Here is a 12,058-nt window from a genome sequence, read left to right on the forward strand (position 1 = left end):
ACACACACAGAACACACAACAGAACACACAACAGAACACACAACAGAACACACACAGAACACACAACAGAACACACAACAGACCACACAACAGAACACACACAGAACACACAACAGAACACACACAGAACACACAACAGAACACACAACAGACCACACAACAGAACACTCACAGAACACACAACAGAACACACAACAAAACACACAACAGAACACACACAGAACACACAACAGAACACACAACAGAACACACAACAGAACACACACAGAACACACAACAGAACACACACAGAACACACAACAGAACACACACAGAACACACAACAGAACACACAACAGAACACACAACAGAACACACAACAGAACACACACAGAACACACAACAGAACACACACAGAACACACAACAGAACACACAACAGAACACACACAGAACACACAACAGAACACACAACAGAACACACAACAGAACACACACAGAACACACAACAGAACACACACAGAACACACAACAGAACACACAACAGACCACACAACAGAACACACACAGAACACACAACAGAACACACAACAGAACACACAACAGAACACACACAGAACACACACAGAACACACAACAGAACACACAACAGAACACACAACAGAACACACAACAGAACACACAACAGAACACACAACAGAACACACAACAGAACACACAACAGAACACACATTTATAGTCAAACTGCAGACAGAGTAGGAACAACATGAACCAGGTTTATGTCCATTGTCAAGTCTGAAACATTTCTGATATCAAATATTATAAAGTCAATATGTTTGTTACATAAATTTGTAATATATCATACATATATCATACATATTAGTAACATAAACCTCTCTCTTTGTAAATCTGATTATTGTGTTCATATTTTAACAACAAAGTGTCCTTTTTACAAGATTCTGTTTTGTTTGCAAAGTTTGTCACTTTGGATTGTCAGTTTTGCCACTGAAGTGATTAGTTTTTACAAAGTGTCCCATAGTTTTGCCAGATTTATGAAAGTTTCAGAAAATGTAATGATATATATAGGGAAAGTATTTAGGAAGGCAATTTAGATGTTATTTCCAAAACATAGTTTTGTGTTTTTTTAGGAGTTTTGTCTAAAGTTATGTCAGTAGGATGTTTTTGTTAAGTCACATGCAGACTCCACCCAGAGTGTCCTGGCTAATGCTGGCCCAAAGAGTGACAGTTTGACACTGTGCCCTTCATTTAACTGCCAATCAGGTTTTAGGGGCACAGCACTATCACAGCTGCTACAGCACTTATACATGAAATTGCTCTTGCATTGGATAATCATGAAGAATGTGCTGCTGTTTATGTAAATTTGAAGGCCTTTGATTCTGTGGATTATTGTATTCTCTCGGATCGTCTGGAGGTTTCTGGGTTTGATATAAATTCTAAAATGTGGATTACAGAAATCCTCACAAATAGAGCTCAAGATGTTTCTGCTGATGGCTTTCAATCGGAATGTTCTTATCTCAACAAAGGTGTTCCTCAAGGCTCTGTCCTTGGACCACTACTGTTAATAGTTTATATAAACTTAATTTGACCTCATCTAAAACATAGTACCATCCACTTGCGTATATATATGATGCAGTTATATACACTACAGTACCTCCTGTGGCACAAGTGATGCGAAATATTCAAGTGGATTTTCACTCCATTCAACAAAACTGGATTTCATCAACTCTGCTCCTGCCTTTGGAACAAAGGGTTTTTAATTGAAAGGATTTAATGCAAAACATGTCCCAGTTGCCCTGGTTTTTGACCACTTTGAGATATATTGTTGTTTCTTTGAACAAAAGAGAAAATCTGGCTTTAGAATAACCAGAACATTAAAAATGCACTCATTTCTACTGATTGAAGTCTCTCAGATTATATACTTTTATTTTATTTTCAAGAATACTGTTTGGACTCCTCTACTATCTCGATACCGCCTTAGAACAAACATAGAAACAAGATATGACAAAACAAAAAAGCAAAGCCAGTTGAGTTGAAACTCAGTAAAAAGACCAGCACCCACAGGCCAGCAGTGATGGTCCTATTTGAGGTATCACATGAGCTTTTTAGCTATAAGGATAAAAGTTGATACTTGTTGGAACAGTGGAACAAAAGCACAAAAGGGATTTTCCTGGAATGTAAAATAACACCAATCTGATTCAGTTTCATTTGGACAAAATGTGCGTTTTTTATCTAGTGCTATTTACTGGACCGGCGCACACCACTGAAGACTGAGGAAACATAGGCTTTAGTGACAAATGTTGAACTTTATGTTATTTGGATAGGGTCAGATTGCGTGCTTGTTTATGGGTGGGTGCATGCGTATTCTTTCATGAAAATGACTCAAGTGACAAAAGGGTTTTGTGAGGACCTTTTCCAATTCAAAAGATATATTTTGATTTGAGTTGCTATAAGTCCTTCAAATCAGAAAGGAAGAATTTACCTGAAACCCAAGAATATGAATGTGAAATTGTATGTTTATCTATGTCAATGTATGTTATGTATATTTGTGTATATATGACTGTATGCATGGTATGTCAAGATATAGAACATAATTATATTATGTGGGTAGTATAAGGGCTTATGGGTGCAACTATATCATATATTTAATTACACATTGAACAATGTACAAATAATACATATTGTATTATAATATACCTTATATACATACCTTAAAGACACTACAATAAACATATGTGAACAGGTAAACTATAACTACTGTAACGATATAAATACTTTAATGGCCCATTATGTTATTGCAGTTCTGTTATAGATCATAGTTCTTTTTCTTTTTCTTGCCCTTATACAACTTTTTCTGGCTTGCTTTGGGTAAGTCAGCAGACAGACTTTTAGCCATACGGTCAGTGGTCTTCTTCATGCTGCGGGCCGCCTCAATAGCCTTATCAAGAGTCCGGTGGATATCTTCTTCCTAATGGTCAAGAGTAGGTTAATATATATACAAATGTTAATAAGTTGTTTTAGACTTTTATTATATTAGTTAACATAATTACTTTGTTTTTACTGTGCTTGCTTGTTCTGTCTAACTTTGAGGGTGCAGACAGAGGAGACACCGTGTGCTGAAAGAAGACATTGCTGGGCAGGAGGGCAGTGTCTGATTGGGTGGATCTCTTCCGGTCATAGGCTGCTGGTTGTAGTGGATTCTCCCTCAGTTTATAACTGTCAAATATTACACAATGTAAACACAAATGAGTCCTGCAGTTACACATGCTTCAGGATATCTTACCTCGCAGGCAGGCTGCTGGACGAGCCATAGTTGACCTGGAGAAGTGGTTTCTGGATGGGTGTTGAGCAAATTGGAGACCATCTTTCTGAAAATCCTGTTGAGCACAAATATGTGTACAAAACTATATTAATAGTAATAAGGTATTTTTTACTTTATATTAGCATGTTATGAAATGTTTTATTTTATCTTACAGGACAAATTGTACATTCAGAACAGAAGATCAGTGGTCATTGATGTTCTCACCTCTACTTGATGGCACTGCTCCTGGTGAGTGAAGCCCAGAATCCAGATGTAGAAAGTCACTGCATTTTCTGCCCTCTATAGGTGAATAATCAAGCTGCATGTCTGAGGCAGTTGTGTCTTCAGTGTCTGTAGCTAAAAATGAGCATGCATTTAACTTAGTATTGATGTATTTGTTTTAAACATGGATGTAAGGCAAGGCAAGGCAAGTTTATTTGTAGAGCACATTTCATACACAAGGCAATTCAAAGTGCTTCACAGCAGGAAAAATGCATTCAAATCACAAAGAAATTACAGAAATACAATAAAATTAACTAAATTAAAAATTATCAATCCAACTGATTTTCTAAACTAATAAAATCACAAACAAAAGAGAAGAGTGCAAAGAAAAAATCCTTTTAGTCATATGCGCAGCTAAACAAAACTGTTTTTAGCTTAGATTTGAACATTGTCAGAGTAGAAGCTTGTCTCACATCTTCAGGAAGACTGTTCCAGATTTTAGCTGCATAAAACTGAAACACAGATTCCCCATGTTTTGTCCTGACTCTGGGCACCAGCAGGAGGCCGGTCCCTGAGGTCCTCAGAGTCCGAGATGGTTCATATGGCACTAACATATCCAAGATGTACTTTGGTGCTAGGCCATGGAGAGACTTGTACACAAGCAGAGCTGTTTTAAAGTCTATTCTCTGAGCCACAGGGAGCCAGTGCAGAGACCTGAGAACAGGACTAATGTGATCATACTTCCTGGTTCTAGTCAGGACCCGAGCAGCAGCGTTCTGGATGTACTGCAGCTGTTTTACAGCTCGTTTGGAGAGACCAGTGAGCAGGCCGTTACAGTAGTCTAATCTACTGGAGACAAACGCGTGGATAAGTCTCTCTAAATCTGGTTTTGACACTATATTTTTGATTTTGGCAATGTTTTTTAGATGGTAAAAAGCTGCTGATGTTATTGATTTGACGTGGCTATTAAAGTTCAAGTCTGAGTCCATTATTACCCCCAGATTTCTAATTTGGTTTGTAGGTTTTAGAGCGAGACTCTGGAGGTGACCGCTAACACTTTCTCTTTGTTTCTGTGGGCCAAAAACGATTATTTCAGTCTTGTCTGAGTTCAGCTGGAGAAAGTTGTTTTGCATCCACAAACTGATCTGTTGGATGCAGTGACAGAGTGAATCTACTGGTCCATATTCACCTGCCGATAGTGAAACATAGATCTGAGTGTCGTCTGCATAATTGTGATAGGACACATTTTCACTGCGTATCAACTGACCCAACGGCAGCATGTAGAGGTTGAACAGAAGGGGACCCAGGACTGACCCTTGGGGCACTCCACAGGTCAGGGTCATGTGGTCTGAGACACAGCTACCAATTTCAACAAAGTACTTCCTGTCTTCCAGATAGGACCTTAACCAGTTTAGGGCAGTGCCAGTGATGCCCACCCAGTCCTCTAGTCTCTGTAAGAGGATCCCATGATCGACAGTGTCAAAAGCAGCACTCAGATCTAACAGAATTAAGACTGAGGCTTTGCCCGTGTCAGTGTTCAGGCGGATGTCATTTGTCACCTTGACAAGAGCAGTCTCAGTGCTGTGATGAGGTATAAAACCTGACTGAAAAACATCAAATGAGTTGTTTATTAAGAGGAAATCTGTGAGCTGTTGGTAAACAACCTTTTCAAGGACTTTGCCCCAAAATGGCAGATTAGAGATGGGCCGGTAATGACTCAGTACTGCGGCATCAAGACTGCTCTTCTTTAGGAGAGGCTTTATGACCGCAGTTTTCAAAGACATTGGGAATGTTCCAGATTGAAGCGACATGTTAACTATGTGAGTGAGTGGTGCTAACAAACTGTTCAGCACAGACTTTAGAAATTTGGTGGGTAACACATCAAGGCAGCATGTAGATGAACTCAGACTGGTGATGATCTCATGGACAGTTTTGTCAGTTACTGGTGCAAAGTGAGTCAGCTCTAAGTGTCTTGGTGGTTTTAGGGTAATTTTTTGCATTGTGGGATTTATAGCATTTTTAATGCCCTGAACTTTGTCATTAAAGAATAATGCAAACTCATTACACTTGGATGTGGAAATGAGTTCTAACGGCAGCTGAGCTGGAGGGTTTGTTAATCTGTTTACTGTGGCAAACAGGACACGCGAGTTGTTACTGCAGCTTCCAATTATTTCAGAAAAATATCTTTCCCTAGTTCTACATAAGATTAGGTTGTACATATTCAGCTTTTCTTTGTAAATCTCTTTTTGAACCTGGAGCTTTGACGTGCGCCATTTCCGTTCGGCCCTGCGGCACTCCCTTTTCTGTGCCCTGACCGAATCATCATTTCTCCACGGCGCCTTCTGCTTATTTTTAACCATTTTAGCCTTTATAGGGGCGATGGTGTCCAGAACATTCAAAACACTAGATGTAACAGAGTTCAACAAATCATTTACATTAGAACATGAGACATTTTCGAAGTTTATCATTTCCATAAACAGTGCACCTGTGCCATCACTTATGTGTCTCCTCTGAACAACTGCAGGACCAACCGGAGGTTTGGGAGAAACAGACAGGTCAAAGAAGACACAGAAATGATCAGACAGAGCAACATCGATCACATCAACATTTGAAATATTTACCCCCTTTGTAATTATGAGATCTAGAGTGTGTCCTTTACCTCTGCTTCTGCCAGGATCTATGTGTGTAGACATCCATTCTAACTTGACTGGACTTGAGAAAGTATTGCTCAAGGTTTGTCCAATAGTGGGTGACTTTAATGGGCTGTAGAGAAAATATATTTAGCACTATAAGTCAAGCAACTGAAAGTATTTTGTATAATAATATTAGCATGTGATGGATGTGCAGCAGTTTGTAAATGACCATTGTTGGCTCCTTGATCTTGACTTAGTCATACGCTCCTGTCGGTATTTTGAGGTGAGGTAGTCGAGCTTGTCGGCGAGGTATGGCAACTGAATGAGGCCTTCCTTCATGTCTTTCTTCAGTCGGGATACTTCTGATTGTAAGACTAGAATAGCCTCACTGCCCAATCAGAGGAATAGTAGTAAGTGCAATGACTAAATTGTGTGCCGCTGCGATGTAATAGACTGTGATGCACAGACTCACTTGTTACAGGGACAGGAATGCACTGGACTTCTCTGTTTGTCCATTCTGCCCAGGTGAGGTACAGATACTGACTCAGACACGTGGTTGTGTTTGGTACCTACAGTGGCCCATAAATGTCAGTTTTGCACACACAACATTCATTCACAGGCAAAGTGGGTGAAGTAGCAAAGCTTGCAGCTGTTACCTTGTTCTCTGAATAGACCCTCTTTATTTGTGCTCTCGACCCACTGCTGGACCGAAGGTGATGCCCCTGGCAGTTCTGACCTCACAGAAGACAGAGCTCTTTGGGTTTTGGTGACTGGCTCGATGGTTGTCTGGAGGTTGGAACATGAATCCTCACTATCTGTGCTGCTTACAGGATCCTTCTGATAGTGAAATCTATAATATGAACAAATGAAATATCAGCAAAACCAACTTTACATATTTTAATTGTGCAGACAACATTTAATACTCAAGCAATCGTCATAGAACAGAAAGTGCATAGTTCTTGTCCATCCCATTATGTATTTGATATAGACAATAAATGAGTGAATTACATGTTTCCTCTGCTTTTACCTTTCATTCAGATGTTGCTGAAAAGAGCCGGATGCAGATTGATTCAAGTAAGAACTTCCAAATCCACTATCTGTCTCCAGGCTCACGTTTCTCTGTATAATTTAAAACTAAATCAGTCACCTCAGTGTTGCTATAGCCCTTGCCCTGGGTGAAGAGGGGACTGACCTGTGACACTGATGTTTTGAATGGTGGTTTATTGTTACTGCCTTTAGAAGCTTCACTGGAAGAAGAGATTTCCACAGATAAACTGGCACAATTGTCCCGATCAGATGCCAGGTGTAGCGCTCTCTTCTGTGCGCTGCCAGACCAGCAAGGGTATATTGATTTAACATGCACACAATTCAACATTATGGACATTTTTTGCATTATTAAAAACTATACATGACAATAATGGCAAAATGGCAAACCAATATTACAATCCACCAACCTGTTACTGTCTGCTGCTAGGTTTTCCCCAGGACTGGCATCGGTCACATCAAAGTAAGCAAGGATGTTACTGTAGTCAGTCCCTTCTATCACAACTGACTCTTCATCTTGCTGTTCTTTGTCTTCCAATGAGGGAGTTAAACAGCCCTTCTGAAAAGTGTGTGGCGACCTGAGGACAAACAAACACAGTCCCTCACTGTGGAGCAACCTTACACCAGCAGTGGAGCTGAAACAGTATAGGGCAACAGGAAGACTGAGCACATGCCCATTATGTAAAGAAGCAATACAAATAGGATCAATGCGTTATAGCTTTTGATTTGATGGTGCACTGGTAATATTATGTTAACACAACATTCAATGGAAATACAGGTATATAGCTGCTACTATGTGGAAAGTGATACGTACCTTGAATGGCAGTGTAATTCTGTATTTCTGGTATACTCAGTAAATAAATGATCTGTTCTAGCGTCTGCTGTGTCCTCCACCTCATTGACCGCAAAGGAGAAAGATGTAACGTGAGCTGTCATTTACTTTATGTGAAATTATGTGACATTTAGTCCAAGTCTTAACTTTTTTTTTTTTTTTTTTGAGGGAACCCTAAATATTTATATACCATAACAATATTGACTGTAATGAAAAAGGTGAATTAACTTGTTTCACACCTACAGAGTTCCCTGGAGCCATACCGCCCCCTAGTGTTTATATATAAAATCTTATTAAGGAGATAAAGAGACAAGATAAAAAAACAAAACTGTGTTACCTCCTGCAGAGCCAGTGGTGGGGACAAGCACAGCACATGCGGTTGGATGTGGACATTGAATGATAGTGGAGTGGATGAACACTGAGGAGGTGAAATCTGTTCACATACATTCTTGGATATCATCTCCTTTGTGTCATCAAGAATCATTCCTAATCTGAAAATACCCCCCTCCACCAGCCTACACAATCACAATCATGTATCAGTAAAATCATAACTACAAACAACACTTAATAATTAATTAAGTGTGAGCGTTACCTGTCAGGGTCAAACGTGCCGGTGTTCCTGTTAATCCCCATATATTTCTGCATCTCCAAAGCTCTGTGCTCTTCTTTCTTATTTATGTACTTTCTTTCCAGTTGGTCCAGTGCCTCCATCAAAATACTCAACATCTGAAAAAAAGGGTTTGTTTTTATGTTTTATGTTGTAATATGTTGTTTTTATCCAATAGCTATTGGCCTATTCCCAGTTAAAACTGGGCTTACCATTTGCTGATCCTCGAGGTTTATCGATTTGTTGCTTACATTAAGTTTAAATGCCTCTACCTTAACACAAAAGCAAGTTGAGTTGTTTTGGGGTTCTTTTTTTAACAAAACTTAAGTATGGTTGCACAATGAGGGGAACTACATTTTGCATGAATTGTGTGACAATGTTAGAGAGCTCTGATGTCATTAATTCTCCATCACTGGGTCCCACTTCAGACTTCACTGGAGAAGCTGTGTCTGTGCACTGGGTAACTGTGGGTACTTTATCCGATTTATCTGAAAGGCAAACAGTGGCACACTGGTCAGTATACAGGGTAGTTTAAGGATACCATTTGATATTTTGTGCTAAAGCATCTCTAGAAACCAGCTGAACCTGAAGTACTTTGAACAAGATGCATGTTTAGACCTGCCATTGAACACACAGGAACAAACCTAAAGGATTAAGTAAAGATCCTTCAGCTACGTAGTCCTGGCTGCCATCAAAACAAAGTCGTGGCTCAGCAGCGACCTGTAAACATAAAAAGGATAATTATGTGTTTGCTTGAAAGATAGTTTTTCCAAACACAAACAATTAACAGATAATAAATATTACTTTTGTCCCCAATCTCATCTGATCTATGAGAGTCTCTGCTTCAGCATATTTAGTCAGAAGTTTGTCATATTTAGCCTAAGAAAAGATTCAAATTACTCTCCCAAAAAGATGCATGAGTTATGGTTCACATCTAAATATAAAACATTTCTACCTGTAGGTGCTGCTCAAGTGCTGGTGATGCAGATGTGTCAGGCTCAATGAAGACAAGCGCTGAATCCTCCAGGACTCTGCTCACCAGATCTAACATCTCAGGAGATGAGTGGGTTCTGTGAATAGTGCTTGGAGGCTGTGGCATTGATTTGGGTGATTCTTTCGGAGTTTTAGGAATTTTTACTTTGGGGGCCACTTTGGAGAAATCGGGCAATGGATAGTGAACTTGACCCTGACCATATTTAATCTCATTGAATGATCTGGCACGCAGAAGTGGGGCTTTGTTGTTTTCAAGTTCCTCTTCAGCTTCGTCTGACACAGTATCACAGATAATTGGATACTTGGAGCAATCGCTTGCTAAATATAATAACACATTCTCTGCTATAGATGATGTACCATCATTATTTATATTTTTGGTTTGTATTAAACTTCCAGTCCCATTTTCATTGCTTTTTTGCTCAGAGTTGTTATGATTAGTCTCACAAATTGATGTTAAACCATGGTAACAAGGCTTGCTGTTGTGCACTGAAGCCCTGCTATAAACAGTATCATCCATACTATCTAATAATGAAACCTCTGGAAGGGTCTCTGCTTCAATGAGCCGGCCGGATCCTAACAAATCATCTTTAGAAATTAACTGTTTAATGGAAATATCTTCTGTGTGTGAAGCTTTGTCCTGGTTAGCTGAGGCATTTTCCGCCAAGCTTTCTATTGCTTTAAATGTGGGCTTGACATTACTAACATCAGTTTTTATTATTGGTTCATTGAAATTCGGATCACCACAACTTGTTTGTCTTCCACCTTGGCTCATGTCTGAGTTGGGAACATGGTTAAAGTAGAGGCTTCCGAGGTCATCGTACGGCAGTTCCTCGTGGTCCTCGTCACTGGTATTCTGCCCTGGGTCGTCATGAGACAGATTTTGGGAGGGGACATCTTGCACTTCTGTGTTTGGTCTCTGGACAGACACGGGCAGCTCACTGCTGATGGTGTGAGGATTTATCACATGTCCCCCATTGATAACAGACACTGAAGAGATGTCATAATCAGACGGATTTGCAATTCCTGAAAATAGAAACAAGTTTACTTTGACAGGAAAATAGTTTACATACAAAGTGCTTCAGCAAAGAAGTACCTGTATGACAAATATAAGATAAGATAAGATATTCCTTTATTGTCCACACATGGGGAAATATGACAAATACCCTAGGTTAACTATTGCAGTAAACATCAGCCCTAAATTGTGAACACATTAGCAGCTTAATGTGTCTTACCTGAAAAGTAAATACTGGCCTCTGCGGGAGCTGACTCGACCGGTGAGATGTGACAAGCCAGAGAACTCTCCAGATCACTTAAGTGGATACTCTCATCTTCACTAAGGTCCACAATGATACTCTGCTGAATATACTTTTCCCATAAAACCACCGGCTCATCATCCAGTACTCCTGGTCGTCCCTCCATGAGGACTTATAGAGTTGTGCGACTATTGGCTTCTTAATTTACCTGTGTCCCATGTAGGTGGTAAAACAAGGATAGGCCATCATTCATCACCAAGCAACACAACCTGCCAGCAGACAACACAAGCCTTTATGACAAGATATAATGGATGAAATGTTCACTTCAGTAAAACATGAGTATCTAAGAGACCTACTTTTATTTGAACTTACTTGAAATCATTCTGCAGCAATACCCAAACGAGTACAAATACTTTCCAAAGGTCTGTTGAATGTATCTCCATGCCTACACAGTGTCTTTGTGACAGTCTTGAACAGGCTCTGTTTCTGTAGTAGCATCATCAATAATGCACAAGGCAACGCTGGACGTCTGGTCTGGGCCCAAATGGCAGCTTACAGGTGAATGGTTGCTAAGTGATCCTGGTGAATTATCTCATGAAGTTTGACAATTAGCTCAGCAGATTATCAAGAATATTATATCATGTTTGTATTTCATGTCTGAGCAGTCTGATTAAAGTAAGTAAATTAAGCATCTTTTCTACTGTTAATTGCTTATAGATAAAAACAGAACAATTGTTACGGCATGTGTCACGTTTATGGACTTCACATATTATAATATAGATCATGGGTGTCCAAACTTTTTGCAAACAGGAACACATACTGATGTAAAAATTTGAAGCAAAGGGCTACAGACTTATGGTCAAAGCAGTGATTCAGTCACGTGGTGTTTATCAGAGGTTTGACTGTGCTCTCACACCTTTTATCAGGCTGAGAACCTACACGTTGGTTCTGTTTTATTCGAATATTTTTTTGAGCTAATGATGTCAGATGTCTAAAATATGGTAATAAGTACTACCAATGGCAATCTCGGCCACTTCATCTAAAGGCCAACAAAAACTTGTCTGAGGGCCTCATTTTGCCCAAGGACCACTGTAGTAGATCCATGCAGGACCATCGTGACATCAGTGGAATAGTGGAGTACCCACTACGTCATCTTTTTTCTGTTCAAATGCCATTG

At 39.6% G+C, this 12,058-nt stretch overlaps 1 protein-coding gene across 1 annotated transcript; it reads right to left on the reverse strand.

Moving 5' to 3' along the window:
* Positions 1 to 2,802: 2,802 nt before the first annotated feature.
* On the reverse strand, positions 2,803 to 11,047 carry LOC140355836 (uncharacterized). Its single transcript, XM_072440479.1, has 18 exons — positions 10,861 to 11,047; positions 9,591 to 10,651; positions 9,280 to 9,355; positions 8,990 to 9,123; positions 8,848 to 8,907; positions 8,621 to 8,754; positions 8,366 to 8,543; positions 7,607 to 7,905; positions 7,345 to 7,477; positions 7,180 to 7,271; positions 6,809 to 7,002; positions 6,625 to 6,721; positions 6,382 to 6,540; positions 6,179 to 6,282; positions 3,523 to 3,654; positions 3,280 to 3,373; positions 3,047 to 3,212; positions 2,803 to 2,964 (listed from the first exon to the last, which is right to left on the reverse strand). The coding sequence occupies exons 1-18, from the start codon at positions 11,045 to 11,047 to the stop codon at positions 2,803 to 2,805; spliced, it is 3,462 nt and encodes a 1,153-aa protein (XP_072296580.1).
* Between the last annotated feature and the right edge of the window lie 1,011 nt (positions 11,048 to 12,058).

Source organism: Eucyclogobius newberryi, unplaced genomic scaffold (assembly GCF_026437365.1).
Source record: "Eucyclogobius newberryi isolate DKJ021-1_F unplaced genomic scaffold, fEucNew1.0.hap1 SCAF_12, whole genome shotgun sequence".
Lineage (NCBI taxonomy): Eukaryota > Metazoa > Chordata > Actinopteri > Gobiiformes > Gobiidae > Eucyclogobius > Eucyclogobius newberryi.